The 15,486-nt window shown below is 39.5% G+C and overlaps 1 protein-coding gene across 5 annotated transcripts in view; it reads right to left on the bottom strand.

The window, feature by feature from the left end:
- Positions 1-15,486, bottom strand: part of PCSK6 (proprotein convertase subtilisin/kexin type 6) — a 248,155-nt gene that overhangs the window by 12,346 nt on the left and 220,323 nt on the right. For 2 of the 5 annotated variants that reach the window (XM_020963650.2, XM_020963644.2), the window contains one exon: positions 10,114-10,207. The exons of 2 other annotated variants lie outside the window; for them this stretch is intronic. In XM_020963650.2, coding sequence (XP_020819309.1) covers positions 10,114-10,207 — 94 coding nt within the window. Of the gene's footprint in view, positions 1-10,113; positions 10,219-15,486 lie in introns of those variants that run through there. One more of the 5 variants, XM_020963629.2, reaches the window with a different exon arrangement.

The raw sequence follows: 15,486 nt of genomic DNA on the forward strand, positions 1-15,486 counted from the left end.
ACTTTCTATCAGAATTTATGGTAGAGAAAGGAAAAGCTGAGCACAGCCAGACATGCACTTAATGATCAGGAAAATCAATTTCAAATGTTCCGAAGAAAAGATGGGTAGGACACCATGGTATACAATTCTATAGAATGAGTTGGTTCAAGAAGGCTTGGAAGCTCTCAAGGATGAAATTCTGAAGACACAGAGATGAACAATTTTGATAAGGAGGAAAAAAAATAAATGGTTTAAAGAGACTAATGTGGATACTTGGGGAATTCATTGATCTACTTGAATTAAAAAAGTCAGGATGAAACCAAAAACAGATAAGACAGGATGGATCTAAAAGGGTGGCATCCTATAAAATAGTTCAGGGATGATAAAGCTAATGGTTTCAGGGGTGATAAAGCAGAGGAAAGCTAAGGTAAAAAGCAAAACCTTTTTAAAAACTAAATTTCTGGAAAACAGTAGGATCAGAAAAAGTGTAACACCACCGCATAGGCTGGATGGGATAACACATGACAATGACTGAGGTAATGATAACTGTGAGAAAAAGCCGAACTATTTGACACTTTTTTCCTTCTGTTTTCTCTGCTAAGGTAAATGATCTTTGAACGGGAAAAGACAGAACAAATAGGACCAAGAAGGAGTTGAAATCCAAGATAGGGAAGGGATATAGTAAGAGAGTACCTGGCTACTCTTGACATGTCCAAACAACCAGGCTTTGACAAACTGTGTCCAAGGGCATGGGAAGATCTGGCAAATGTTATTGCTGGGCTATAGCAATTTGTTATATATGAGTTGTTTATGAGATTTATGTTTATGAATGATATATGAGTGACTTCTGATAGATCATGAAGAACAGAAGAGGTGCCAAAGGCCTCATGGAATACAAATATTGTTCTGATTTTTAAAAAAATGAAGAAAATGGAGTCCATAAATCACAACTGTGAGGACTGGACAATTGCTATGCCCTAGCTAACAGAAGTGACTCCAGGTTTGATCATTGACTTAACTTGCCTACATACCAGGAAGTTCCTGTTACCAAATACGGTCCAATAACTGGTTAAGTCAGCTTCATTTAGGTAAGCAATTCAAGGCTATCCTGATAATAATCAGTTTAGCAAACTTCATCTAATCCACGTATGCAAAATTAGCAAACTTTCCCAATCACAGCGCCCTTGTGATTGATGAAGTAGGGAGGGTTTGTAGTCTGGCCATCTACTGATTGACTACACTAAGGTCCCCCTCCCACTTAGTTCCTGTGAATCTGCCCAGCAACAATAATCAGATATAAGGGCAGAGACCCAGAGCTCTATACTCTGCAGTGGGGCACACTTCCGCCCTGCCTGTGGACCTGAAAGGCCACATGTTTGAATAGCATGAGTAACAAACTGTCTGATTTGTCATTCTTTCAATGCTTGTGTTCCTTCTCAGTACATTACCCACGATTTCCTCAAAATAGTCCAATGAAATTGGTTTTGATTTCTGGCAAAATTTTAGAATATTTTTTAAGAAGATGGTTAGTGAAAAATCTAGAAAAGGAAACAATGATCACCAAAATTCTAGACGGCTTCATCATGAACAAATCATGCTAGACTAACCTCATTTCCTTTCTTGATAGGATTACTAAACTGACAGATCAGTGAAATGTTGTAAACAGAATTTACTCAGAATTTAGCAAAGCATCTGATAGTCATTCATGTTAATTCTAGCAGACAAGATGGGGAAATAAAGGCTTGATTATACAGTTAGTTGGATTACAAACTGGTTGAATGGCTGGATTCAAAGAGTAGTCATTAATGGTTTGATGTCAACTGGGAATAAGTCTTTGGTAGAATGCCCCAAGGATATATGCTTGGCCTGGTGCTGTTTCATATTTGAAAACAAAACAAAACAATGACTTGGAAGAAGGAAAAGATGGTATGTTCATCACAATTTTAGATAACACAGAACTTGGAATTTCTTAACAGGCTAGAATATTAGAATTAATAAGATGACCACAAAATGCAAAATCATATAGTTGCATTTTAAAATATCAACCATATGAATACAAATAAAGAGAAATATTGCTAGACAGCAGGTCATCTGTAAGAGGTCTGGGGATTTCACTGGGCTGCAAGATACATATAAGTCAACAGTGTGATATGGAAACCAAAACAGCTAATTCTATCTTGGGCTGCATTAAGAGGGATATAATGATGAGGACTGGGAAGGTGATAGTTTTATTGTTCTCTGCTCAGTTCAGACTATATTTGGAGTATTATGTTCAATTCTGGGTACCACATTTTAAGGACGACAATGATAAACTTGGGAGTATCTGGGCCAACTAGAACAGTGAAAGAGCTTGAAAGCATATTGTATATGAATCAGTTAAAGGAAGTGGAAACATTTAGGGTGGAGCAGAAAACAATTCAGGTGAGACATGTTGGCTGTCTTCAAGAATCTGAAGATCTGTCTTGTGGAAGAGTGATCAAGCTTGTCCTGCTTGATTCTAGAGGGCAGAACCAGGAGCAATGGGTAAAAGTTGAAAAGAGGGAGATTGAGACTTGAGGAAGATTCCTAACGATTAGAGTTTTCCCAAAGTGCTGCCTGCATAGGTAGCAGTAGGAGTTTTCTCCTTTCTAGATGTCTTCAGGCAGAGGCTGGATAATCACTGGAATACGGAGAGGATTGCTGTTGTGTCACAAGATGAAGTAGGTGGTCTTGCAAGTTGTTTGAAATGCTGAGATTCTGTGAGATTCTCCTCATTTTACAAATGAGGAACCCTGAACAAACAAGAGCTAAGAAGAAATATAGCTATATTCTCTAAATATTGATGATTAGACCATTTCTATAGTATTGGGTTGAGATTTCTTCTCCATACATTAAAAATAAACATGGAACTGAGTGTGGTGGGGTACTTCTGTGAACCCTGTTACTGGGAAGGCTGAGGCTGGCAGATCTCTTGAGCTTGAGAGTTCTGAGCTACAGTGGGCCATGCTAATGAGGTGTCTGCACTAGGTATAGCATCAGTATGGTGAGTTGGTTGGAACGGGAGGCACCAGGTTCCCTAAAGGGAAGGGGCTCGCTGGCCCAGGTCAAAACTCCTGTGCCAATCAGAGGAGGGACTGGGCCAGCAAGTAGTTATTGCACTGCCCACCTGGGTGAGATGGGGAGACCCAGTCTTAAAAAAGAAAAGAAAATTTTAAATGGAGAGATTCCAGTGAAGGACAGTCAAAATGACTTTATGGAAAATTGATTCAAGAGGAAAAGTCAACAGAAAATTTAGAAAAGACTAAAGGGTGAGCTGTTTCTTAAGCACATGAAGGACATGAGAAGAATGCTAGTGAATTGTTCCCTATCTTCCAAGAGTTAGTCCCTGGAAATGAACCACAGTTGATAAATGGAATTCAAGTTAGTGAACATGAATTGCTTAGAGATTTTACTATCATCATAGCAGTCTGTTCCCTTAAGGGCATGCATGAAAATTAAATGTAAATAATCCTATTTCTTTAAAATTATAAAAGCCAAACCCAAAAGAATATAGAATGAATTCAAGAAAACTGATGGAATGAAATGGTGTCTAGGATTTGCATTTGGCAATTGATAAGGGAGGCGCAATGGAAAAATTTTTCTTTTACTAAGATCTCAACCAACTTTTTGCATTCTGGTAATCCATCATACAGTCACACTAATAGGATAATCATTACTGGTTTTCTAGTGCCTTCTTTTATGTTCATCCCATGAGATAACTCATTCTTGGGCATGATTAGGAAAGCTTCCAAATCATTTAAATTATTTGGGGGCAAGAGAGACAATGTAGTGTAGTGGATAGGGAGGTAACCTCAGAACCAGAAATATCTCAGTTTAAGACATTTATATATATACACACATACATACATATATATATATATATACATACACACATTTATATATATATATACACATACACACACACACATATATATGCATATATATATGTATGTATATATATATATATATATATATATATATATATGTATAGACACACACATATATATATAGGCTATGTGACATTTAATTTCTCAGTGCCCCAAGTCACTCTCTAAGACTAGGCTGAACAATTGCTGATCTGCATTGTCAATTAAATCATAGATTTGGCCAAAAAAAAAAAAAAAAGAAAGAAAAGAAAAGGCAAAAAAAAAGCTTTAGAAATGGCTTCCTGATACAGAAGTAATATTTGGTTCAAAACAGCACTGAGTGAACTCATAGTGACTAAGTTTCTTTATTCCAAATTGGCAAGGATGGCAGGTTGCTATCCTGTATGTAGCCAACCTATTGCAAATCTCTATTGCTACTTACACCACATATAGAGTGTGATAAAAATTAGACTCTAGACAGGGTTAGTAGTTTTTTTATTCTTAGTCTTACAACAGGAGCTCCTTACAATTGGTGAAAGAAAAAGTGATTTGTTTTTTCCATCAAACAACTACACTCAAGGGCCCATAGTTATATTCCTCAATCTCTCTAGGCATTTCCCCAGGGCTAACATAACAGAAATGTCTTCGGTATATCTAGTCAAGGGACTGAAATATAGTGACAATGTCATTACCATCTAAGACTCCCCAAAGAGTAAGCACAAAGGGACTTTAAAACTTGCATGGACCATTAGACCTGGGCACAGGTGTTCAGTTGAATAACTGCAGACTCAGATGTTCTAGAAGGCCATGCCTCACAGATTCAGAGTAATGGACAAACAAGAGCTGTGGAAGGATCTCAAAATCTAACATTAAGACAGCATTTGACCTCCAAATACCATACAAGAGATTAATGATGATAGACTGTGAACTGGCTAAAGAACAAGAAAGGAAGATTTGCCAGCAGACTATTTTAGGTTGGAAAGACATTAACTGGAGACAGTCCCTAGATTTCAGTTAGAGCAACCCTTCAACCATGGCACTGGATTAAAAGAAAAAGGAGAGCACAGTTTTCAAGCTTACAGATGCTGCTATATTGGGTGTGACAGCAGATAATGAAGAGTGATCAGGAGCAATGCAGTGAGATGTTGAAATGACTACATGACTGGAGGAAGGATAGAAAAGGAGAGATGTGCAGAGGTGTAATGAGAAGAGCACCCTGTCACACTCAAAACATATCCAAGATAAAAAGCCTTTTTAGGCAACAGGATTAAAGTTAGCATGCAATTCCACTGATGGCAATTTTGGAACCTGCATTTCAAAAGAAAAAAAAACAAAACTCAAATAAAGTAGTAAGTCAAAAAAGGCCATGAAAGGGAAGAGTACAGATGGTAAAGTTCCTTCACCTGAAATCCAGCATTCTCAACAGCAGCCTGCAGGGCTAAATCTATTAAGCTTCTTCTTAATCAGCAAGGGATAAACAAAGAGTAATTGGCCACAGGAAAACAGTAACTGAAAGTGAGTGGAATCTGAAATCACCTTTTAGGGTTGGACAGGATAAATGAATTCAATATCCATGTTTGATGACTGGGTTGAAAATCAGAATCTTAATTTTTCCAGTAAACTCTGTGTGTGTGTGTGTGTGTGTGTGTGTGTGTGTGTGTTTACATCATCATATTTCAAGAAGAAAAGATTAGCTCATACTGGACTATTAAAGAACTTGACATTCATTCATTCATCAAATATTTCTTGAGCAGCTATTTCAGTCTATGCAAGACACTGACAGGCATTTTGAGGAATACAAGAGCTAACAAACCATGTCCCTTGCTCTCACACATCAGGGAAAGCAATCAGACATGTACACAAATGATTATGAGACATAGTATATTTGTGAAAGTGAATTGCAGTAAAATAGTTGTAAAGTGCTATGGGAATTGGAAATAAAGGTTGAAGGAAGGCTTCAGGGAAGGCATGACATTTGATTTGGATCTTGAAGGATAAAAGGAATTGCACAGGCAGAGCTGGAGGGAAGAGCATTTCAAGTAGAGGGAACAGGATGAACAAGACTGGGAAAAGTTGAGGTGTGCTTAGGGAATGGTAAGTAGTCCAGTTCAGCTAGAAAGACAGGTCAGGACCAAATTATGGAGAGCCTTGAATGCCAGGCAAAGGGCGTTCTACACTAAGTAGGAAACTGAGAGTCAAGAAAGACTTTTGTGTAGACAGTGACAAGAGAAATTGTACCTGGCTACCATGTTACTGGAAAAACAGAAAGAGATTTTGGGGAGTTAGAAGATTATAGGAATAAAGGCTAGACGCTTGATTTCACTGACACAGGAGGGAACTTCCAAATGAGGAAACCTCCTCTACCAAAGCAGGTTGGCACCTTCTCTTCAACTTATAGTCTTAGAGAGATGCCTAGAGCACTGAAAGATTAAATGATGTGCCCAGAGTCACATAGCCAGTATGTGTCAGACAGGACCAGAACCCAGGTTTTGAAGCTAGCTCTCTAGACACTAAACCATGCTGCCTTTTGAAGATTCTAAGTGAAAATTTCTTTTAAAAGTCACAGCAGCCTTGCATGTTGATACATTAGTATTTTCTTAGATTTCCAGAGTAGTTTTTTCTTTAATAGCTTCTACATGCTTGACACTGTAAGATGTTACTGAAGTTTTCAGGAACATTATGATTAAAGGGACCAATTAAAAGATGGTTTAACTGGCTGTTCATCTTTGCAAAATGAATGGTGCCATATACAGAATTTCACCCTTTATAACCACTTCACACTTTGAGGGTGGGGAGTGGGGAGTGGGAGGGTCTTTGGTTCCAGGCCTAGCTCTCTTCCTATTTAATTCTGGAATCCTACACAAGTAAATTCCCTTCTGTACTTGGTTGCCACATTTTGAAAATGCAGATAGTTTAACCCAGATCTGTAAGCTGTGGTCTATTTAGTTCAGAAGATGTACAAGGACAAACAAGAGAAGGCACATTAACTCTCAAGGGCTTTTCAAAGGAAAGGTATGATGAGAATGGTTATTTCACTGAATTGTAATTCTTAAACTCCTACTTCCATGAAAGCTCACCATAATGAGGATTCTGGGAAACAGGGATAAGATCAAGGATGTAAAATACAGTGGCACTGAGACAATAAGGGAAGGGGGTGGGGAAGACTAGAGTACTCAACTTGACCTGAAATAGATTTCAATCCACAATACAATTTTATGTATATGCAATTCCACACATACCTGTACAGATAGAAACCTGATAAGATGTTATCTTCTTCAATACTTCAAAAGTGATTTTTATCCACGCTGGTTTACAGATGCAGATTACAACCCCTCTATACCTTCTTTATGAATTTTAATAAGTTGTGGCCAAAGGAAATCTATTACCTAGTAGCCAACCTTCTGGTGATTAGTTTCTTTGAACTTAGCTTGGTTGAGCTTTGAGTAACAGAGTCCCTTGCTGGGCCCTTACTTGAAATGTTTTTGAGTTTTCTTCTGCTTTTCTGGTGCCAAGTATAAATTCAGTTTAGCTTCATTTCCCCACAGGGATCCTCAACCCAAAGTACTAAGCTACCACTGTAGTTCTCAGAAACATAAGAGAGTCACAGTTTCGGGGAATAGAGGTAGGTAATTCACATCCAACACAGATCCTGGGATTCAGAACAACAAAGTTATCAGAAGGTCTGTATTTCCAGACTTAGAGGTTGTTTCTCTTGTTGGGTATCTGATGGTTGTGCCTCATAACCAACATCCTGAGATAAAGCTAAAGAGCCAGTGTCAAGTATGAGTTCAGTCTGGTCCAGGGGATCTAGTCACCAGGTATTTACTGATTTGGATGCCCAGCCATAACTTACAGCCAACTCCATCAGACACCTATACATACTACCGGATCCCCAAGTTAGGTGTTAATAAGCTGTGGAAATAGAAGCTTCTCTTGCACGACACTGTGCTCAGTCATGACCTTGGAGGACTGGGTGGGGGCTGGGGAGTGTGGACAAGACCCAATGAACTGTTTCTTTCCTTAATCTTAATGAACCTTCTCTTAACCCTGCCATCCCCTCAAGCTATTATCCTATGTCTTTGTTCACTTTCACTGACAAGGTCCTAGAAAGAGTCTCCTATTTTGGTTGCTTCAATTTCCTTACTATTAACTTCTCTGTCACTTACAATTAGACTTCTGACCCTGACACTCTACTAAAAAATGTTCCTTCCAGGGTTTCCAGGAATAATTGCTAAATCCCATGGCCTTCTCTTAGTTCTAATTCTTCTGAACTTCTCTCAGCTTACAATACTGTTGACTGTCCCCTAACTTCCAGATACTCTCTTTTTCCTTGCCTTCTGTGATACTACTCTTGTTTGGTGGTCATACTGTTGGGCCTCCTTTTCTGATTTATTGGCGGTTTCTCATCCAACAAATATGAGTATCTCTCAAAGCTTTCTGTCCTGGGCCCAACTCTCCTCTCTCCAGCTCTCTCCCTTAGGGATCTCATTAGCTCTAATGGGTCCAACTAAAATGTTTATGCAGATGACTCCCAAATTCAGTCTGAATCTCTATCCTAAACCTTGTTCCTGCATCAGAGATGTACCCGCTGCACATCTTCATTTGCTTCAGCATTTCAAACTCAATGTATTCAAAACAGAACTCATCTTTCCCCTCCTAAATTTGCCCATGTTCTATACTTCTTTATTTCTGACAAGGATATTACTACCATCTTGGTTACATACATGTGTAACCTTGGTGTTATCCTTGACTCTTCCCAATTCCTCATCCTCTTTGCTCTCCATAACATCTCTTTTTTCCACTCACAAGGCCACTGTCCTAGTTCAGGTGTTCCTTGCCTCTTGCTGAGACTATGAAAATGGCTTAATAACTGGTTTCCCTGCTTCTCCTCTCTGTCCTCCCTAATCCTTCCTCTGTATAGCTCATAAAATAGAATCTTCCTAAGGCCTAAGTCTGACAATGTCACTCCCCTGCTCAAAAGCTTTCAGTGGCTGCCTATTTTTTAATAGGATAAAATAAAAGTTCTATAAGCATTTAATACTTTCCACCACTTGACTCTAACCTTTGATTCTAGCCTTATTTCACATTACTCTCCTTCGTGTACTCTTTTTTTTTTTTAAGTGGGAGGACTTGCCCATGGTCACATACCTAGTGTTTGACTCCAGATTTGAACTGGAGTCCTTCTGACTCCAGAGCCAGTGCTCTATCCACTGTACCACCTGGTTGTCCCCCATGTATTCTGTATTCCAGCCAAACTGGTCTACCAGCTGTTTCCAGAACCCAGCATTCTAACTGTTACCTAGGCACATCTGGAGAAGTCATCCCCCATGCCTGGAGAGTACTCCCTCTTCATCTTGACTTCACAGAGAATTTTTACCAGGTATCTGTTACATCCTTTGTGATTACCCTAGCCTTTAATTCTCTCTACCTCAAACTGCCTTGTATCTGCTAATTTCTGTACATGCTATGTAGTAGAATATAGTAAACTACTTGAGAGCAGGGAGTGTTTCATTTTTGTCTCTGGATCCTTGGCAGTGCCTTGTACACAGCAGGTACTTAAAATTATGTTGGATTGAATTGCTAGGACTTCATAGAGTTTGTGCTCTCCTGGCAAGAGCGGTTGGGAACCCAGGGTGACCTTTGCACCATAATGAGGCATCAGAACAGGACTGCAGATAAAGGATAAGAGTTTGCCAACTATTTTACATAAAATTGAATCTAGTAGATATTTGTGCTGTCATAAATGTGCTACTCAATTTTTTTGAAAGATAATTTTAACATAAAAAATCTATAGAACTGTGTCTACTGGAACAAGATGTTCAAAGGGAAAACGCATAAAGAAAATGGAGGTTAGATTTCAAAAAGCCACTGCATTCACTATCATAATCCCCAAATGCCTTTAAGTCCTTTCCATCTTTAAAACAGACATTCTGAAGTCAAAGCCATTTAGTTATTAACTGCATTCAGTGTCAAGTAGGGAGCTTCAAGGGAAGATAGACTCATTAGCACTTAGCATTCATTTCACAGATGGGAAACAGACACTGCTTGGTTTGGTTTGTAATGCTTGGAAGGCCAGGCGGGGCAGCTCAAAGTGTACCTTTGTGTCTTAAAGTGACAATAAATGTTGAAGTTCATGAACCACTACTCTTTTTTCAATTTCAGAATAGTAAGGCTATTTACCTGCTGCTAATTCAGTTTATTACTGTTGATTGCAATGAAATAAAAGCCTGCTTGCAGATAATTAACTTACCTACACATGTTTGACAGGTAGAATGGCACTTCTCACATTTGATCAACTCGGAATTGAAATATGTGCCTGGTGCACAGTCTAGAATGCAGCTACCCTCCTGCTAGACTGTTGAAGGGAACAAAGGACAGAATTTAACATTTGTACCAAAAGTCTAACACAATTATGTTTTGCCCTCAAACATCTTTCATTGGGAGGAAATTAAAGTTCTTCACAAGCATCTATTCTTCTCACTTAACAATTTAGAGACAATGAAAGACAAGATGCTATCATAAACTGGGTCAGTAGCCAAGTCTGAATTGGCAGTCCTCATGCCCAATGCCTGTTCTAACCGAAAGCTTGTGGTTCAGTGGAAATAGTGATGGATTTGAACTCAGAGGACCTTGGTTCAGCTCCTACCTCTGCAATACTGCTTGGATAAATTTGGGCAAGTCATTTAAATTTTCTGGGCCTTAGTTTCTTCATCTGCAAAATGTAGTGGTTGGACCTGATGACCTCCAAGTTCCCTTCCAGCTCTGTACTAGTGCTCCTTTGAGGAATGCCATGGAAAAAACATCTTGGCTCTGGTAAACTTCCTATAACTGCTCCATAATGGGGATGTCACTTTCTAAACTTTCCCAAGGCTGAACCAACACAATATCTATTGAAATATTGGGGGTGGCAGAAAAGCTAAGTTCCATCAACCATATCTTCTATTGGTTTCTGATAATCTCTTTTAACCAGTTTTTCCTAAACTTTAACTGTAATCTGAAACACCAAAGATTCAAACATTCTCTTTTATTTATAGCTCAACTGAAGTGGTCATCCTTTGCTTCTGAGCCATGAATTCCATTTGAGCCATTTATGGAATAGAGGTGGTGTTGTTAAGGGATGGAAATAATATAACTATGCTATGTGAATGCCTGTCTTCAGGAAGACTGTATTCACTTAAATACAAATTCATTCCCAGAGGACACTTTTAGTCATGTCCAAGTTAGACTTGGGCAGTAGGAAAAGAGAACTATGGCCTAGAATAACCTTAGGACCTTCTTCTAGGTCAGAAAGCCTATTCTATCGGACCCACAAGGGGACAGAAGGATCCTGGTGCTATTAGAATATAGGTTCATTTTAGGAAGGAACCCAATATCAGGTTCAGACCAGGCCTAAAAGTAAAAAAAATTTACCATGGAAGTCAGTCATGAGAATTAGTCACAGGTGCTAGCAGCAAGAAAAAGAGCAGTGAGGATCTCAGGTCAAGCTAGGATTGAGGACAAGTGAAATTTCCTAGTAACCTGAAAAGAGTATGTTATATTTGTGTATCTGCTAGGGCCAAGCAATAGCTATGTGTGTATGAAAAAAATGCAGGCTAGTCTCTCCTCTTGTAGAGAAAGTAGACCAAAAGGAATATCTCCTTTCCCTCTAGTTTATCAGGAAAAAGGAAGTGTTCCTTGAAAGAAAGGAATATGCTTCAAAGCAGAACAAAGAGGAAAAGCAAATTAAAAAGGCAGAGAGGACATCTTATCCTGTGTCCGGAGCTTGAAAGGTAGAAGAAGATGACACAGAAAAAGGACCAAAGAAAGACTCTTTAACCTCTGGTAGAAGAAAGGAAGGAAACAAGCATTTAATAAGTGTCTACTATGTGCCAGGCACTGTGCCTATTTTTCTTATGTGATTCTCACAATAACCCTGGGAGGTAGATTCTATTATTATCCACCCCCCCTTTATAGTTGAGAAAACTGAGGCAGAGGTTGTGATTCGCCTAGAGTCATACAGTGACTATGTGTCTGAGGCAGGATTGAAACTCAGGCCTTCCTTACTCTAGGCCTAGTACCTTGTGCTAAGAATTAGTTTTGAAGCTTTTTCTCAAAGAAGATATGCTGGGGCAGTTAGGTAGTTCAGTGGATAGAGTACTGGGCCTGGAGTCAGGAAGACCTGAATTCAAATGTGACCTCAGACATTTACTAGCTGTGTGACCCTGGGCAAGTCACTTAACCTCTGCCTAAGTTTCTTCTACTTCAAAATGGTGATAATTATAGCACTTACTTCACCAAACTGTTGTGAGAATCAAATGAGATAAGATTTGAAAAGCTAAGCTTAGCACATATTTATTGTTCATCCTTTGTTTAGGAGGACCAGTGACATCGTGGAGTGATATCTTGACTCAAGCATGAAATGGATTTAATTGAGCCAGAGTTGTACAAAGGCATCAGCCTCACTCTCTCTTCCAGAGTTATCAAAGTTCAGTGGCAAGACAAAAGTCAAGATGACTGGCAATGGCCTGGGATGCCGTGGATGACCTTGGCATCTTTGATGTCTGACCAAGTTGTAAGCCTCCACAGCACCTGCTTCAGCTGCCTTCATGGCTGTCAGAACAAATTGTTCTTGGGGCAGCTAAGTGGCGCAGTGGGACCTGAGTTCAAATCCAGACTCAGACCAAACACTTGACACTTACTAGCTGTGTGACCCTGGGCAAGTCACTTAACCTCAATTGCCTAAAATAAAAACAAACAAAAAAACCAAATTGTTCTCATCTGCCTATTCCATTGGGGGAAGTCTTCACGTGCTTGAGGTAGACATCCCCCTAACTCGTTGATGTGTTTGAGGCCTGTCAGTTCCCCTCAACTTGGTCTAGCTTGTCTGCTGAGATGATTTTACCAAGGTGTGGCTGTTGCCCATACTATAACTTCTTGGAGCCACTCCCACTTAGCATGTGGTAGGTGCTTAATAAATGCTTGTCCTCTTCCTTTTCCCTTTCCTGTGAAAGACAGAGCTGGACTCTCTGAGAAGGAAGCAATGACTTAAGCTCCAAAGAGGGATAACAATGCTGCCAAGAGAGGCCATTTGATATTTATATGATCAAATCTAGTAGCCAGGAGGGACCTTAGAGGTCATCTGGTCAAATCTCAACTTATAATAAGATGGGGAAACTGAGAACCACAGGGGTTAAGTGATTTGCCTAGGGCCATGAGGACAGAGCCAGGATCCAAATTCAGGTCTTCTAATCTCAAATTCAGTCAACTCTTTCCAGTATTACACTTTGGTGGATGGTGATTTCCAGTTAAAGGTTATCCAAGTTGCCATCTAGCAAACTGACATGAGGAACAGGGAAATATTCTGTCTTCCTGAAACACATATTCAGGCATGAGTCTAGAGACTCGTGAAACTTGATAACCACACTGACTACTTTTGATTCCTGTGGGAACGAATAATACCATCAGAATAACCTAGAAAGTATTTCTAGTTATTATGAAACCCTGGTCAGGAAACTGAAAAATTTAGGGGCCAAGGTATCACTTTGTTTCTGTTTTTTAAACATTACTTCTGATTGAAGGTAGGGGATTCAATCAAAAAGGACAGATTTTCACCCTCAAAACTCCTGTCACAGGCTGAAAAGATGTTTGAAAACCGTATTTTGGATTTCTAGATTATGGCTAACAACATGGGAATGATGAGATCTTGGCTAGAGATGAAGTGAATCTAATGAGGGCTGGTAAAAATACATTTTTGTGGAGACATGATTTTGATCAACAAGGCTTTAAGATGAAAATTGAGGGTGGGGGGTGGGGGTATGTGAAAACTATCTACATACTTCTGCCAAAACAGATACTACAGAAAGCAAGTAGGTATAACCTAAGAAAAAATGTCTGTGGAAGGACTGATTCAAAGGAGGCAATATTCAAAATAACAGTAATAAAACCCATGACCTCAGATATCTACACAAAAATGCAGAGAATATAGGTAACAGCAAGATAAGATATCCAAATGCAACACAGTAATTTTGCTCTTATTGGTATCACTAAGATTGGTGGATTGGATGCATGCCTGGAATATGGCTATGAAAGAAATACCTTGTTTAAAAAAAAAGTAGATTAGATAAAAGGAGAGTTTGAATAGTAACAAAGATGACTACATTAAGCTGACAGTGCAAGGGGATGCATAACATTACCATAAACAGATAAAGCTTTGGGGGAAACGAGTTGAGTCAGACAAACCATCAGTTTTCTGACATTCTCTGTTGATTGCTTTCTGGTTTTGTGCTGAGCTACCCTCAAAGTCTCCACTCCTGGACCTGGCATCTTACTCTATGTCAGCTGTGTAGATTTGGATACTTATAGAGATAGCATGCTTTGAATCCCGATTTAAAACTTACTCCTTTCTTTCTCTCCCAAATCCTGGTGATTACTATTGTGACGGATTAGATTTATTCAAGCTTGGCCCTAGAGTGAAGAGCTAGGAGCAACGGGTGGAATTTATAGACAGGCTTATTTCTATCTTATACAAGGGACAACTTCCTAAAATTTTGTTGTAGTTCAGTCATATTTCAGTCGTGTCTGACCTTTCATGATCCCATTTGGGGTTTTCTTAGCAAGGACACTGGAGGGGTTTGCCATTTGCTTCACCAGCTCATTTTACAGATGAGGAAACTGAGGCAAACAGAGTAAAGTGACTTGCCCAGGTTCACACAGCTAGTGTCTGAAGCTAGATGTGAACTCAGGAAGATGAGTCTTCCTGACTCCAGGCCCTGCACCACCCAACCGTCCAAAAGTGGAATGTGCTACCAAAGAAGGCAATAATTTCACTGTCATTGAATGTCTTTAAGCAGAGGCTGGGTGATGACCTGTTAGGGATGTTGTTGGGTGTATTCAGTTACAGGTTGGATTAGCTGTCACGTGAGGGCTCTTCCAGTCTTCAAATTGTCTCTGACTACTGGGACCATTTCATAGCTATCCTTAAAAAAACACAGTTCCTAGTCCCCTAGGTTGTCTTCAGATTGGAGACCACTTCAGGTTAGAAACGACTTCCCTTTCTCTCCTTAACCAGTGTTAACTTGTGACAGAGTGTTCATTCAACTTGTCTTGGTAATGATAAATTACAGAGAATAGAAGTCTTCAAGTAGAGACTGCATGTCCATTTGTCAGGTATGATGTAGAGAGGGTTCTTTTTCAGGCAGATTGAGGGCCCTTGAGGAGCCTCACAATTCTGATGTTCTGTGATTTCATGATCCTGTGATGCTCTAGTTATTTTATGTGCTGATTTCTGAAATCTTCAATAATTTACTTAAGTTCATGATTGTACCTTAATGTAAATGAAATTTGCTTAAAAACCTCCATAAAATAGAATTCCTATGGACTTTACTTGAACCATCTTCACTCCCACCCCACTCCACCCCAGGCTATCCTCATTTCACACCATGCTCTGTGCTCTAGCCAGGGGTGGGGAACCTTCAGCCTCAAGTCCACATGTGGCCCTCTAGGTCTTCAAGTGCGGCCCTTTGACTAAATCCAAACTTCACAGAACAAATCCCCTTAATAAAAGGGTTTGTTCTAATAAAAGATATAAAACTTGGACTCAGTCAAAAGGCTGCATCTGAGCAGCCAGAAGGCTACATGTGGCCTC

Source organism: Phascolarctos cinereus, unplaced genomic scaffold, assembly GCF_003287225.1.
Source record: "Phascolarctos cinereus isolate Bilbo 61053 unplaced genomic scaffold, phaCin_HiC Scaffold_3;HRSCAF=262, whole genome shotgun sequence".
NCBI classification, from domain to species: Eukaryota; Metazoa; Chordata; class Mammalia; order Diprotodontia; family Phascolarctidae; genus Phascolarctos; species Phascolarctos cinereus.